Source organism: Podarcis gaigeae (assembly GCF_964106915.1).
Source record: "Podarcis gaigeae genome assembly, chromosome: 2".
NCBI lineage: Eukaryota > Metazoa > Chordata > Lepidosauria > Squamata > Lacertidae > Podarcis > Podarcis gaigeae.
The window spans coordinates 6591812-6608011 of NC_139679.1; the positions used below are offsets into that span (position 1 = coordinate 6591812).

The following is a 16200-nucleotide window of genomic DNA, read 5'->3' on the forward strand; positions in this document are numbered from 1 at the left end:
ATGGCTGACCAAGGCTGAGTTAGCATGAGGGTGAACATCAATATGCTGGAGTATAACTAGGAGCAAGCAGGAATATGGATGAAAGGAAGGAGTGTGTCTGAGAGGGATTTTTTTTTATAGCAGTGTGTTTGTTTAGTGTGACATACACAATGCTTACAATAAGCAAACATATGTATGCATCCGTGTAATGTGAATATATTGATAAGCATGGATTAAGATGTGTAAGAGCATCTATGTAATTGCACACTGCAGTTATGTAAAGACTGCAGTCCTCAAAGTTAGGCTCCTTATGTTCAGAATAACAGGATGGCAGCCAAAGTCATCAGCCCTTGCATGCTCTCTCCTCTCCAAGGATCTCATGACTACCAGCTATTTAGAATTAGGGTTGCATTTTTTAGGGACTGGTAAGAAGCAATTAGGGACGCGGGTGGTGCTGTGGGTTAAACCACAGAGCCTAGGACTTGCCGATCAGAAGGTTGGTGGTTCGAATCCCCGCGGGGGGGGGGGGTTCCCATTGCTTGGTCCCAGCTCCTGCCAACCTAGCAGTTCAAAAGCATGTCAAAGTGCAAGTAGATGAATAGGTACCACTCTGGTGGGAAGGTAAACGGCGTTTCCGTGCGCTGCTCTGGTTCGCCAGAAGCGGCTTAGTCATGCTGGCCACATGACCCGGAAGCTGTACGCCGGCTCCCTTGGCCAATAAAGCGAGATGAGCGCCGCAACCCCAGAGTCGGTCATGACTGGACCTAATGGTCAGGGGTCCCTTTACCTTTAAGAAGCAATTGCTATGCATTATATGGGGCACATTCGTAACAGCTTTCCTATGATCAAAGATATGTGCACAAGCTCAAAACCAGCGGGCAGCCCAGTTGGGCACAGGCTAAGGACTCCAGAGGATCAGAAGGCCCAACACCAGCCCAGTCCTACCCCCCACCCCCCACCTTACTAGGCCTCTAGAACTGCTTTAGAACCTTGGCTTCTTGCAGTCACCACCCACTAAGTTTAATAACCAAAAATGCACTGCCCTGGCCTATAGAGCTATAAAATTCATTCCCAAACACCCTGGGTGCTTGGGACTGACAGGGAGGATGGGACTGAGGTGGGACTGACAGGGAGGGTGGTGAGTGGCAGCCCAGAATAAGGGGAAGTGGTGGTGCTGCTGTCCCTATGTGTGGTGGCAAGCAGGACAGGTGTCTTGTCCTGGTTGGGGGCAGGGGCAATGTTGGGAGAATGAGGTGACCCCTTGAGAGAGGGGCATTGCTATCACTGCATGCAGAAATGGGGAAAAGTCCTGTCCTAGTCTGGAGTGGTGAGGGACTTGTCAGCAGCAATGGGCTGAGGGCCCCCTTTAAGTCTGGCCCTGGCCCTGCTTTTGCATAGAAATGTACATATGTGGGGGAGGTAAGTTGTTTGCATGCATACACTTGATTTAAAATATAGTTGTTCAAGGCTTTTAATAAAAGAATACATATATTTTTTTCCAAAATAATTTAATATTTGGACAAAATAATTTAAGAACATTAGTAAAAGCTGTCATTCCATCTCTCCTGTTATCCTGCTTAAGAAAATGGCCTGGAATTGTAAATGTATGAAATTGTCTTGTGTAGAGTCATAACATTCTGGCTCTGCTCAAAGACTAAGGCAGAGGCTTTTTCAGGTTTTGCCAGAGATCCTTTAAATGGAGGCGCTAGAGGCTGAACCCCAGACTACAAACTACAATCCTTGTCTTAGCATCATGTCTGAAATAGGGATTGCTTGTGGGTTTTTGGCAAAGTTATCCTTATGTACGTTTTGTTCCTTTAATGATGATGACATTTACACATTTCTATGTGCATCTATATCCATTACGTGGTGCTTAAATTAAAACACCATAGGTGTAAGTAAAGTTGATTGTGTGCATGCATATATGTTGTAGTTGTTGCCTGAAATTTGGTGAATGACAGTATCCCCATGTGAATATTAATAATCTGGCATCATTGTGCATTTAATTTATAATTATTTTATAAATAAATAACTTATTTTATGCTGGCAGTTTATGTGGTTGTTTATAACATCTCTTGATTTTCCATTCTGTATTGCTTTAATATGATTTTAAGTTCCTGCACATCACCCTGATGTTTTGCAAAAGGGCAGTATATAAATACTTCTATAAATAAATTAATAATTTCCAGTGTGTAATGTTGCATATTCACACTGGTCAGACGTACACAAGAGCAGGAGTCAGCCCACTTGGTATCGTCCAGATGGTATTGGACTCCAACGCCCATCAACCCTGAAAATTGGCCATCCTGCTGGTGCTGATGGGAGTTGTTGTCCAACATCAGCTGGAGGCCACCACATTGACTAACCCTGCATTAGAGAATGCTGATAATCTGATTTGGGTTGCTATGAACCATTGCTACTGTATATCCAAGTTTTTGTAATCCACCTAGAGGTTCTTTTTACAATCAAGCAGTATATACTTGTGGTTAAATAGCTAGCTAAATAAAGATATGGTACCTCGCCAGTTTTAACCCTGCATTCTGATTTTCAAAGCATTATTTGTGTGTAAACTCACAGAAAAGTCTGTAATCCTGGTTGAGATGAGTTTAGAAAAGCTTTGAAACTGAAAATGGGTCTGGGAAAGTAAGAGTGATTAAAAGGAAACCATTCAGAAGGAAATGTAAAAACGATTAATTTTGTTTACAACTGTTTAATTCCTATAAAACATTTTTAGCTGTATTCTCTGTCTGCTGCCTCCAAAGTTGCAAACAGTTACAAATAACAAAATACTGAAATAATGTGTAACCATATAAAACCTGGCAGGAAAACAATATTAGTAGCCAGCAGATTTAAAAGATACTATTTGCAGCTGTTTAAAACAATAGCTTCCAGATTAGCTTTCTTTACAAACCATGTTTTTCCTTTTTTCTGGAAGGCTGGCAGTGGTAGAGCTGAGTAGACTTAAAATGGGCAACGTATCATGTGGGTGCCATGGAGGAGACCAATGCCCTTGCTGGATGTTCTTGTCTAAAAAGATTGGTCCCAGATTGCAAAGGGCTTTAAGGGTTAAATACCAGCACTTTGTAATTAGCCCCAGAAGGAAACAGGCAGCCACAGTGGTTGAACCAAACAGTGTTAGAAACTGAGATATGAAAGCTAGGAGCTAAATGGCACCTTAAACCTAGGTTATGGGCACAACAATGGAATGTCTAGGCATGCTTTTTTATAACAAGAATACAAAGCTGAAAATGAATGAACTGCAGCTGAAATATTATGCTCATTTTTCACATGGTCTAGTCCTTCCCCTGCCCACCCCCCTAATATTCTTAAGAGGGTCTCTTCTCCAGTCTACAGAGAGTAGCTAGAAGTAGGGAGGCAGAAAAGGGTCCTCTTTTCCTTCCACTCTGCAGTTTTAATCTGAAATCTTAGGCGCAGCCAGAGCTCAGAAGCTACTTGCACTAATGAAATTCCCTGTCGCAAAATGCGCCTAGAGCAATGGGAGTTTCGAACACTGGAACCAAAATGAGAATAATGCATGTGCCCTGGGACATGCCTCTCTCAGGCTGCTGCATTTTGCACCAGCGCCAACTTCAAAAAGACAGAGCACATTGCAGTCACCCAAGTGCATATTAGGCACCCATCTATGTCTTAGAAAAGGGCAAAATGACCCATTTCCCTTTTTGAATTTTTAATTTTTAAATTATTTGTTTATTACTTTCTCCTTGCCATGCACAGGGATTCCCCCTCCCCCCAATTGTCATTTGTTCAGGAGCACAATCAGTAAGGCAAAAAGCTTACCATAGTGCAACCCAACTGAAATCATAAACTTCTCTCCTTGCTGGTGCTACAGTCCAGCTTTGGTGTTGTATAGTGGCCTCCAGCCAGTGATACCCTCTCAGCTAGGAACAATGGCATAAATTTCATCAGCTCATCAGCAAACCTGTATTTGCAAGCTACCGCTAGCTTATCAAGGACTTTATTTTGAAGCTTAATTAGGAACACAATATTTTAAATCCACCAGAGAAGAAAACCTACTTCATATATTTTACATGAGGAACATGCAAGTCACCAGATGAGATTCTTGCAATGTCCCCTGTGTTGGCATACTCACGAGGTGCAGAATCTTGTTGTTTGGCTAGTAACAAATATGAGCCTGTGCTTAAACAACTGAGTTGGTTACTAGTTTGCTTCCAGTCCTTCTGTGGGCTGTCCATCTTTAATGCAATTCCCTAAACAAGTGAAATGAATCTTGTTTCGCTGTCCTGTTGGAAGTTACTCCCTTTCCAATTTTCTGCTGTTGATGTTTTTGTATCGAATCTTGTTTCGCTTTAGTTTAGTTTATTATTTATATTCTAATTGCTTTTATATTATTGCTTGCATGTCACTTCAGAGCATAAGCTGAAAAGAAGCATATGCATCTTTTAAATAATTCCCAAACAATTGTGGCCAGTGTACCAAATGTTTCCTGCTACTGAGGAGACCTCTTTTATCTTACTGTTACAGCTGAGACTGTACTTCTTCATTAAATATCAGGGCAGACAGTGTTCTTGATCCATGGTGGTTTTATTAGATTGTGCCCACAATTAACCAGTGATGGGTTCCAAATTCTAACACATGGGCTGATTGGCTGGGGAAGTAATGCCCTTGTCTTCAGTAGAGAGGATATGTCTGACTGATAAAGGTTAATGCAAATATTATATTGGGTTGTATCAAAGGCCGTAATCTGTGAGTCCAGATTGCATGCCACTAGGTAGGTTATTTCAGTTTGATTCGTTCTGTTACTGAGTAGGAGACAGAAAGCAACATTTTGATTGTGTGCAAAGAGAGCAGCAGAGATGGAATTTAAGCCTAAGAATTCAAAGAAGGGAGGTAGCTAAGAAAGCATTGCTTTATTGTCTTCTAAGGCTGTGCAGAGAAATTATTTCCGTGGAGCAACAAGAGTAACTTCACATCACCACAGTCACACTAGCCAGATTCTATCTATAGATTCTATCTATAGATAGATATAGATAGATGATAGAGATAGATAGATAGATAGATAGATAGATAGATAGATAGATGATAGATAGATGAAAGAGAATGGGAGCCTTTTTGTAGGTGGGGTTGCCTGATGCATGAGATGTTCATTTAAAAGAAATTTAAACACTCACAAACGTCGTCCCCAGTTCATGTGTCTTGCTATAGGAAATAACCAGGTTTGCATATGAAATAAACATGTTTGACAGGTAATGTATGGTGGTGTTCTGTTTCTAGCTTTAGAGAGGATTCAGTATAATCTTTTTAAAAAACAAAGTGCTAGCTTTCCTAGAAATTAATTGGCCAGTCATTATGTAGTACTTATAAGGGAATAATAGGCAGTGACCTCTTGTTCCTCTTACAAATCTGAAGCGTGAAAATGGCAGTGTGCTAATTAAAGTTCCACATAAAATTGCTTGCTGTTATTTATCTGCTTTCTTTTTCTTCCCATGATGAAGGATATGTATGTTGGTACTCCTGTGCTCCCTCCACACTTTGCAGTTTCCATTTTTCACACTGATATTCTCCCGCTTTCTCTCTCTTTCTGAACCCTCTCCCACTGCTCCCCTTCCCAAGCTGTCGCTCCCTCCAGAAGAGAGAATGAAGAGTCCTCTTGTGCTGACAGTGCTGCTGTCCTTAATAGCAGCAAAACTGTGCCAGGCTTACTGTATTGAGTCTCAGGAGCAGCAGCTGCCCAGCGGAATGCAAACAAAGGTGAGAGTGGCTAGAATTTTGTTGGAAGAGGGGATAGGAGGTTGCTGGTGAGTGGAACGGCTTCTGTGCTGGGTAAGGATCTGCTCCAAATAAGTTCCTGCCATGGTACCAGTGTGGTTTTTAGAGCCTTGCATTTCAGGAGTTGAGACTGAACCCATCATCCACTTCGGAAAACCTGAGGACTCAAAATACTAAAGTTAATGCATAATTTTGTTTTACCCAGATAAGGTAAATGTAATGGGGGGGGGAGACCCCTGACCATTAGGTCCAGTCATGGCCGACTCTGGGGTTGCAGCGCTCATCTCGCTTTATTGGCCGAGGGAGCCAGCGTACAGCTTCTGGGTCATGTGGCCAGCATGACTAAGCTGCTTCTGGCAAACCAGAGCAGTGCACAGAAATGCCGTTTACCTTCCTGCTGGAGCGGTACCTATTTATCTACTTGCACTGTGTGCTTTTGAACTGCAAGGTTGGCAGGAGCAGGGACCAAGCAACCGAAGCTCACCCCATCGTGGGGATTCAAACCACCGACCTTCTGATCAGCAAGCCCAAGGCTCTGTGGTTTAACTCACAGCGCCACCTGTGTCCCTTGATACCCAGATAGAAGCTAATTAAACAAAGATAATAATCCCCAAACACTCCCCTGTTGTGACTTCTGCAACAGTAAATTGTCCAAGGCTTGGAAAAGTTATTCTGATGTTTCTCTATATTTCATGGGTTTCTTTCCAACATAGTTTTTCTTCTAACGTTTTGCAAACAGGATATATTTCAAGTTTTGACATACAACACAAAATTGGATTCTGCCCCCTGCCCCCAATTTCATTATTTTTACCTGATTTCCTACAGTGTAAAATGGAAATGAGCAAACAAATAATGGAAAATATATTACCAATGTACACTGTTTTAGAGAATCAGGAAATGTTACCATGCCTAGAGGAGGTTAAGGGGTGATATGATAGCCATGTTCAAATATATAAAAGGATGTCACATAGAGGAGGGAGAAAGGTTGTTTTCTGCTGCTCCAGAGAAGCGGACACGGAGCAATGGATCCAAACTACAAGAAAGAAGATTCCACCTAAACATTAGGAAGAACTTCCTGACAGTAAGAGCTGTTCGACAGTGGAATTTGCTGCCAAGGAGTGTGGTGGAGTCTCCTTCTTTGGAGGTCTTTAAGCAGAGGCTTGACAACCATATTCAGGAGTGCTCTGATGGTGTTTCCTGCTTCACAGGGGGTTGGACTCGATGGCCCTTGTGGTCTCTTCCAACTCTATGATTCTATGATTCTAGTCACTTTCTCAAGGCTAGAAACCTGAATCAATTAAAAAGAAAGGTGGTACTGTGTAATTTATCTGTTAACTTTCATCTGCAGTTGCTACAGTTTGAAGGAGTATTGAGGTTTATAATACAGAGGAAGATCCTATTTCTTCCCTATAAAAATGTTAATTCGGTTCCCCCATAAACACACCCCATGGCAAGACATTCACACATCTTTCATCTAAGGCAGTGGTTCTTATCCTTTTTGAGAGTCACAAACGTCTTTGAGAATCTGATAAATGCTGGACCCTGCCTCCAGAAAAGTGCACATAAACATAAGTTTGCATATAATTTGGCTTGGTTCAGAAACCCCTGGAAGCCAGAGCAATGTACTTCAGACGACTTCTCCTTTTATCCACACAACAACCCTGTGGAGTAGGTTAGGCTGTGATACAGCAATTGGCCAATGGGACTCGTGGCTCAGTGTTGATTGAATCCATGTATTCTCAGTCTTGAGTCCAAACTTCTAAAATGATAAACTGCCTTCCTGAACTAGTGAATTTCTCAAGAGAGGAAGTTCCGTAATGTTCAGACCACAGCAGAGAACCCAAGCAGCTGCTGAATTAATCTTGTTTGATGATAACCTCCATTACAAACCTGAAATTGAAAATAAATACTGATTCCCCTACTACTCGGTGTTTTCAGTGTGCCTCCTTTGGAACAGGTATTAACTCTCCTGAGCCTTATTAGAGCCCAGAAGCATCTGCCTGGCCATGGCTAGCTACATGGCTAGCTACAGAATGCTGTGCTAGATGGACATTCATTCTGCTCCTGCAGGGCTCTTCAAACATTTCTGGCACAACTAGAACTTTGGGATTGCTTTGGCTCACAAATCTTACCAATCTATTTATTACACAAGAACAACAGGACTTAAACACATCAGGAGAGGTTTCCAAATTCCTTGTTAACGAGCCCTGCTTTACATGCAGTGATTTTGTACACAGATGTAACTTCTGTGTAGGAAAACCATAAGCATTCTCTGTGCATGAATCATACACACACACTTTCTGCACTGGTGGGACTTGAGTGTACAGGGGTCTTCCTGGTGGTTTCCCATCTAGACACTGAGCAGATCCAGACCAGCTTAGCTTCACGTTACTTAAGGCCTTTTCTTGGTGACCTTTTGCTACACATGGACTCTGTATAATAGTGAACACTTGGCAAATGGCAGTTTAATTTGGTACATGCACACAATGATTCAGTGAACTAGCCACATGTGAACCCATCACAGGCAAATGTGTACATATGGTTTCCCAGCATGGATGTGGTATGTGTGTTTGTCACACATCTCTGTCCCCCGCCAAAAAATAAAATAAAATAAAAATCCTGGAATCTGTAGTTGATTAAGCTCTGTGAAGGGCAAACTTCAGTTCACATTTCTTTGAGGAGAGCCATGTGCTTTAAATATGCTTTAAATGTATCGTGTGGGTGAGACTGAAGTAGCCATCCACCTGTTCTGTTATCTGTGATGGAACAATGGGACTCAAGTGTAAATTATGCTGGCTGAATCAGAGGAGTTATTACATGGGTATGAAGGATGGAAACTGTTCAATGAACAGACGAGAACAGAGAAGAGGTAATGAAGAAGTAAATGAAAAACTGGTGCCCTAGTTCAGACACAGGCAAACTCGACCCTCCAGATGTTTTGGGACTATAGTTCCCATCACCCCTGACCACTGGTCCGGCTAGTTAGGGATCATGGGAGTTGTAGGCCAAAAACATCTGGAGGGGCAAGTTTAGCTATGCCTGCCCTAATTTATAACAAAGAAAACGTGGCTTTGCTGGTGATTCTATCAGCTGTGGACACCAGCAGTACAAAGAGAGATAACCCCACCTGCTACTCATACCTGACGTGTACCTACAACACAGGGAGCAGGCTTGACATCCTTCTGCCCCCCCCCAAAAAAAAAACCCATGAGCAATCTTGTCCATCATATGCAGTGGTTCATAGCTTACATTTTAGTAAATAAATAACATCAAATTTCCTCTCCTGGGCACTCATTCACTTATTTTTTATCAACAGACTAGGTAAAGGTAAAGGGACCCCTGACCATTAGGTCCAGTCATGACCAATTCTGGGGTTGCAGCGCTCACCTTGCTTTATTGGCCGAGGGACCTGGCGTACAGGTCATGTGGCCAGCGTGACAAAGCTGCTTCTGACGAAGCAGAGCAGCGCACGGAAACACTGTTTGCCTTCCCACCAGAGTGGTACCTATTTATCTACTTGCACTTTGACATACTTTTGAACTGCTAGGTGGGCAGGAGCAGGCATTGAGCAACAGGAGCTCACCCCGTGGCAGGGATTCGAACCGCCGACCTTCTGATCGGCAAGTCCTAGGCTCTGTGGTATAACCCACAGCGCAACCCGCATCCCTCATCAACAGACTATTCAGGCATTAATATTGATGACAGCGTGCTTTATTTTGAATGGGGTGGGGAGCGCTGTACTGTGATGGGAAGGGAAGCTCAAGTAAGTGAGAGACAATGTGGGCATATGGATGGAAAAGCATGGCTAGAGGCCAAGAGATTTGCAGGGTGGGGCAGATTTGCAGGGCATGAAGCTCCTCATTATTGAATACTGGAGGCTTCTCCAGAAATGGCCCCTATGTTTCTAAAACAAATCATGTGCGCCATAAACAGTATACAAGCTTCTTAATTATTTTATTTATTTAACAGTTTGTATACCACTTAATAACAGGGGTGCCAACTTGAATAAAATATTTGTGTTGAGCTGGTAAGCCTTACCCCACATAACTGATCACAAGACATGGCACATGCACACCATTTGAATGGCAGTGCACATCAACTTGGGGGGCAGACCTCTCAAATATTTTATTGGGGGGGGGTGAAGGGACCTCAGCCCCTAGGAATTGGCTCCTATGATCACAGTTATGTAGAAGAAACCTAGCAAATTAGACTAAAATGATTCAAACTATAAAATCAGAGTTCAATTTAAAAAGCCCTGCTGAGATACAAAAAAGAATAAGTCTTCAGTAAGGACTATGGTGTGGGTGGCACTGTGGTCTAAACCACAGAGCCTAGGGCTTGCCGATCAGAAGGTCGGTGCTTCAAATCCCCACAATGGGGTGAGCTCCTGTTGTTCGATCCCAGCTCCTGCCCACGTAGCAGTTTGAAAGCGCATCAAAGTGCAAGAAGATAAATAGGTACCTCTCTGGCGGGAAGGTAAACGGCGTTTCCGTGCGCTGCTCTGGTTCGCCAGAAGCGGCTTAGTCATGCTGGCCACATGACCCGGAAGCTGTCTGTGGACAAACACCGGCTCCCTCGGCCTATAGAGTGAGATGAGCGCCATAACCCTAGAGTCATCTGCGACTGGACCAAATGTTCAGGGGTACCTTTACCTTAGGACTAGAAGTTCAACTGGAAGGGATTTCCAAAAAATTGGGCCCACACTACTGAATGTACGGGCTCCTTGTGGGTATGAGCTGTGCGTCCAATCATGGGGGGCCGCTAACAGCGACCCCCCAAAGACCTCAAGGGTCAAAAGGAGAGATATAAGGGGTCAGGCTCTTGGTCTGTATCCTGCTCTACTTTTGATTCTCTCAGTGTTAGGCTGTTGGTCCCTCATTGCTTTTTGTGATGGGGCCTTGTACATAATGAAACAACAAGTGGTTCCAAGAAGGCTCTTTGGTGCAGTTACAAAAAGTTGCTCTTTCTTTCTTTTCTTTTCTTTTTTTCCTCAAAGCTGTTTCAATAACCTAAAAGCCTATACATCCTGTGGAGAATAAAATGTTGGTTTTTGATAATGACTACACAGTAGGGAACATCTCTCCCACTGCAGTCTGAAATGAGAGCTTCTATGAGCCAGTGGTCTCTTGGTAGCCAAGCAATGGCTTGAGAGCCAAGCACTTAAGCAGTGGCATAGCGTGGGTTGTCAGCACCCGGGGCAAAGCAAGTAATTTGCGCCCCCTAACCCGTGGATTTGCGCCCCCTAACCCTAACCCTAACCCCCAGATGTTGCGCCTGGTGCAGCCGACCCCCCCCTGCACCCCCACGCTACGCCACTGCACTTCAGTGCATCTGCATGTGCGAAGAGGTTGATTTCTACGTATTAGAGAAATTATTTAAAATAGCTTCACCGTGAAATGAAGCAAGTATAAAACCATCCAAGATCCTGGCTTCAAAGGCTCATACTTTTGGCTTTCTTCGCTTTTTTTGCAACTAAATTATATTGTTGAAATGTTTACCCCACAACTTTTCCCCATTTATAAAGATATCAAAAGATTAAATCATTTGCCCAAGGTCATGAAGGCAGCCTTTAGTGGAACTCAAATCTCTCAGTCCTTAAAATACCGTAACCAAACAGCTCCAATCTAGTATAAAATTAGATGTCTGGCTAATGAGAGGTTGAGGGAGATCTGTGAACTTGATCATTAGCTGTCTTGTTTTCAAAGCTAAAGCAGAAAGTTTGGAGAGAACAATTTCTATCTCTGTCTTTCACATGCAGAGATAATGGCAGCTTCAGTATTGTATATCATCTAGGACAAGGCTGGGGAACCTGTGGTTTCCAGATGTTATTGGACTACAGCTTCCACAATCCCTATTAGCCATGTTGGTTGGGACTGATGGGAGTGAGGATATTTCACCCCTCCCTCCCACTGCAAGAATCTGCTGATTTTCCAGAGAGGAGGGGGCGGATTGGGCTTGCTACTTATTCCGCTCCAGCCTCACATCAAAAGGGGAGGCTGAGTGTTATCTCAGTGTAGATAAGGTCACTGCAGAAAGAAGCTGTAACACTCAGTGCAGTCCAGCGTCTCCATTTGTATATAGTTTGTATAGTACAGTAGCTGTTAGTGAATAAAAGAAGATATTCTTCAGCACTGTCGTCCCAGTGATTTATGCTCTGCTATACTCAGCTGGGCACAGCTGTCTTCTGGAAGTGAGTTTGGTGCTCACAGCTCTGAGTTGTGAGCCTACAGCACTTAGACCTGTTCCTGCATAAGAAGTTCTCTGGAAGTGCTACCCCAGCTCACCTGGCCCAGTCGGGGCTGAAATGGTTGAGCCCAGTCGGTGGCACTGGCTCAAGGGCGATGCTGACAGGGAGTTGTGGTCCAAAAACATCTGGACAGGTCAGTGAAGGCTGATCTACTTGTGGTGCTGAATACATGGAGCAGGCCACACAGCCTCTTGGCACTTGGAAGCAACATGCATGGTGGAACACCTTCTTGGTAGCCAAAACTATAATCATCTTTCCATATTCTAAGTCTGCTGAAGAGGCTTTCGGTGTGTAGGTGGTCTCTAATCTGATGTAAAAGGGGCATTCTTTCATACGTATGAAAAGGGGAAGTTAAAAAGAAGATGAGGTCCCCCCCCCCCATCTCTCTTAAAAAGAGCTTTCTGCTCTGCAAATTACTTTTGTAGACAAGACCCAGCTGGAGTCTTAAGTGGCTGTTTTTGTCAAATCCCATCTGAATCAGATCTGCTGAAGAAAAAAAAAAAAAAAGAAAAAAAAAAAAAGCTTTGAGAAATCCAATTCAACCCTCTCCCATCACCTTCTCTTCCTGTCACATCCTTACTGTCCAAAAAGAGAAAAGAAAAAGCCGCAAATTACTGTAGCTTTAAGGCTCTCACGAAGCAATTCCGCATTTTTGGATGCGGCTGACCTTCGGACCAATTTCACATATTTTTCTCCTGGAATTACTTCACTCTTAGCATAGGCAGCAGTTTTAACCAGATTAAATTAGAGGACACCCCCGCCCTGCCCTCGCTTTATTCTTCGAGATAGATTTAAATTCTGTAACGAACGGTAGATGTAATTGACAAAGTTTTTCACTTGAAAATTATGCTTTGATTATGGGAAATAAGGATGGAACTTCATATCCATCAAAATCTGCAGACATTATAGGGCTACCTGTCCAGGACTGCCTGTTGGCTATCAAAGGAGATGTACAAGTGAGAGCCTTGTGACTAAAGGCTATGTTTTCTTTACATCAGAACCTTTAAGTTTGATGGCCAATATTTACTCCAAGAACTTGGTTCTCACATGATTGGGATTTTTGTGTGTGGAGGGGGGAAGTCTGGGGTGACAGAAGCCTAGAAGGGCAAGGAAATCATTTCCCACTGAGAGCAATACAAGGCTGTCTTCTTTGGCAGTCACTCATAGCCAAGTAAGATTGTCTTCCATAAACACAGTTTTAAGAGTGAGTCTGTGTTACGGAAAATTCTGGGTGCGGAGTTGCCCTGCCACCCAGCTCGTCGGACTAAGTCCGCGGGTCCTAGCGGAAGAAATGAGTTCAGCCGGAGACGGAGCAAGATGCGGAGATCCGAGTTTATTGGCCAACAGGTTCAAGATGAGATTGAACCCCGAGAATGGGGCGACATAGACTTTTAAAAGTTCCCTCCCAAGTCCCAGAATACAGTGCAGAAAAACGTCATGAATACATTATGGGAAGGTTGGGTTACACGGAAAAACGTCATGAATACATTACAGAAAGGTGGGGTTACACAGATCAGCACTTCAGGAAGGGAGGGGGGAGATATGCAGAGTGGGGAATATGCATAGATAAACATGGATAAATGTTTCCTGAGTACAGGTGATGGCGAGACAATGGAGCAGATATGCATCGTCTGCCACCTGGCATTGCCTGGAGGGTTTGGCAGAACGATCCGACCGGATTAGGGTCTTCCTGAGTACGTGACCTGTCGCTCAGGGGATTATGGAAGTGGGGCAGCAACATGGAGTCCAGAGGGAACAGAGTAGAACGACGTCAAAATGGAGAAAATCGGAGCTTTGGTTGATTTTATATCATTTTCCGAAGTTTTCGGCCCCCTTGCCGGTCAAGTGTATATTGTATATTAAAAGCGGAAACAAATGGATACATTGTAACAAGACTTTGACAGTTTTACAAGGTCGCTGGTTTCGGTTCCATTGTTCTCGCAGCGGGGAGCCGTCAACAACTTGTCAGGAGGTTAAATGAGGCGTGCAAGAGCTCCCTGAGCTAGCTCCTGCAGGGGAATGCATGCTCTTGATTGGCTGAGGCGCAGCCATTTTAGTCAATGGAGAAAACAGTACGATATGGTCTACTCATATTAGAAATAGGGCGAAAGGAAGGTTTAAGAAAGAAGGGCTTATTCCACCCGTATATAGAAGGAAAGAATATCATTTTATAAAGTCAAGGGGTATAGTGTGGTGCTTGTGCGACAGTGTGGGGGTTTAGGAGCTGGGCGCCGTCGAGGTCATCGCCTCGGGCCCCCTTTGAGGAAGAGGAGGACGTGAGGAAAGGTAACCCCCCCTCTCTCCTTCCGTATCAGTCTGTAAGTGACTGTGGAGGTCAATTCTGGATCCACACGTCCTTCCACAGTGGAGACATAGGTTTCCGGACGGGAGTTGATCAGGGTGAGGGTTTGCCAAGCTGCCTTCCTCTTAGCGCATTTCTCCCTTTTGTCCTGAGTTCTAGCATCTTCAATGCCCATGACACCTTGGGTAAAGGCTGTTCTCCAATTGGAGCACTAACAGGCCAGTGTTTCCCAGTTGTCAGTATTTATGTCACATTTTTTTTAGATTTGCCTTGAGAGAATCTTTAAACCTCTTTTGTTGACCACCAGCATTACGCTTTCCATTTTTAAGTCTGGAATAGAGTGGTTGCTTTGGAAGACGCTAATCAGGCATCCGTACAACATGACCAGTTCAACGAAGTTGATGTTGAAGAATCATTGCTTCAACACTGGTGATCTTTGCTTCTTCCAGTACACTGGCATTAGTTTGCCTGTCTTCCCAAGTGATGTGTAAAAATTTTCGGATACACTCTTGATGGAATCTTTCAGGGAGTTCGAGATGGTGTTTATAGGTGGTTCATGTTTCACGAGCGTACAGTAAGGTTGGTAGTGCAGTAGTTTTGTAAACAAGCATTTTGGTTTCCCTGTGAATGTCCCAGTCCTCAAACACTCTGCACTTCAATCAGGAGAAAGCTGCATTCACAGAGCTCAGGCATTATACTCCTGCCTTCTGAACAGTGGATGCCCTGTAGTCCCACTCTACTTTCTGACTCTTCACTTTCAAGTTTCTACATGCTATGAAGGCTGTAGTAAATATGCTGTTGAAATTCTTACACTGCCAAGTTCTGCACTTAGGCTGTCAGTACCACAGACACATCCTTTTTTTGTACAAATATTAATCACAATGTCAAAAGATGCAATGTCTGTCAGATCACAATGTCAGAAATAATAGCGCCTGTGAACAGAAAATAGAAAATAAATTTTAATTTAAAAATACTACTGGGGATGTGCAATATGTGCAAAAACAATGGAAATCAAGGGCAGTTGTTTTAGACAGAGTCTAGATACTATTGCACACAAAACCTGTCTGCTAATTTTTACATTTCAGAAACAAATGTAAGCCTTGCAACGCCGCCTTTGCATACCAAAATGATTCGTGAAGCACCATTCGGTTCCATATTGATAGAGTATTATTTTTATAAGATTGTATTTGGAAATGTTGAATTCAAAGGTTGAAGATTTCGCTATGTTTTGAATCTGCTCAAAACTTTTAAAGACTTGTATCTGACCCCACAATAAGCAAAATGTGGAAGTTTGTAAGATGTTTATTCACAGTGGGGGGGGGGAGGCAGAGCCCACTTTTACCCTCTATGACAAAATGGATAGATCTGGCACTGGAGGAACCTCACTATCAATCACAGAAACACATAGAAAGCACCCCCCCCGAAGGCTTATATCCCATTGTATCATATTTCCTGTGTCACTATGTATGTACTACGTAGTGTTCATATTAGGTTCTTCTAGGTGTTCATAAGCTTTCCTGCTTGGGAGGGGGACACACCTGAATGGTAGCTACACAGGTGCCCTCCTCCTCAGTTGCTCAGTGATGAGGTCAGCAATATAGAAATCATTTTGAAGAGATCCATTGCGGAATCATATCTTCCCCACTTTGTAGCCCTTGTTTCCTTGTGAGATGTGTTGTCTTGCCAGTCTCGCTGCTGGGATCTCAACCCTTCTCTTCCTACTGCGACTCACTCTCTGAAGCAGGAAATGTCTCTTCGCGGTGAAAGCAGCTCAGCGCATGGACTTTCTCAGAATTAAGCAGGTCATCAGGGTCCTGCCTACTGTACAAGTAATGTACAAGTAATGGCAGCAGTGTATCAGAAAGGGGATTCTGTAGCAATCTGGCTTTAAAGGGAGCACACGTTCTTTCCCAGGAGTTGGTTT

General features: G+C 43.5%; 3 protein-coding genes across 3 annotated transcripts in view; 2 read left to right on the forward strand and 1 right to left on the reverse strand.

Annotated features, from left to right (window-relative positions):
• The window catches only part of LOC310840197 (17-beta-hydroxysteroid dehydrogenase type 6-like), a 257115-nt gene that overhangs the window by 189297 nt on the left and 51618 nt on the right, over positions 1-16200 (reverse strand). The gene's annotated exons all lie outside the window — the stretch shown is intronic.
• The window catches only part of LOC310840203 (retinol dehydrogenase 7-like), a 486845-nt gene that overhangs the window by 110686 nt on the left and 359959 nt on the right, over positions 1-16200 (forward strand). The gene's annotated exons all lie outside the window — the stretch shown is intronic.
• TAC3 (tachykinin precursor 3) overlaps positions 1-16200 on the forward strand; it is a 29254-nt gene that overhangs the window by 2865 nt on the left and 10189 nt on the right. The window contains exon 2 of the mRNA XM_083729542.1: positions 5572-5709. Within this exon, the coding sequence (XP_083585668.1) occupies positions 5596-5709 (114 nt within the window). The 5' untranslated portion in view covers positions 5572-5595. The remainder of the gene's footprint in view (positions 1-5571; positions 5710-16200) is intronic.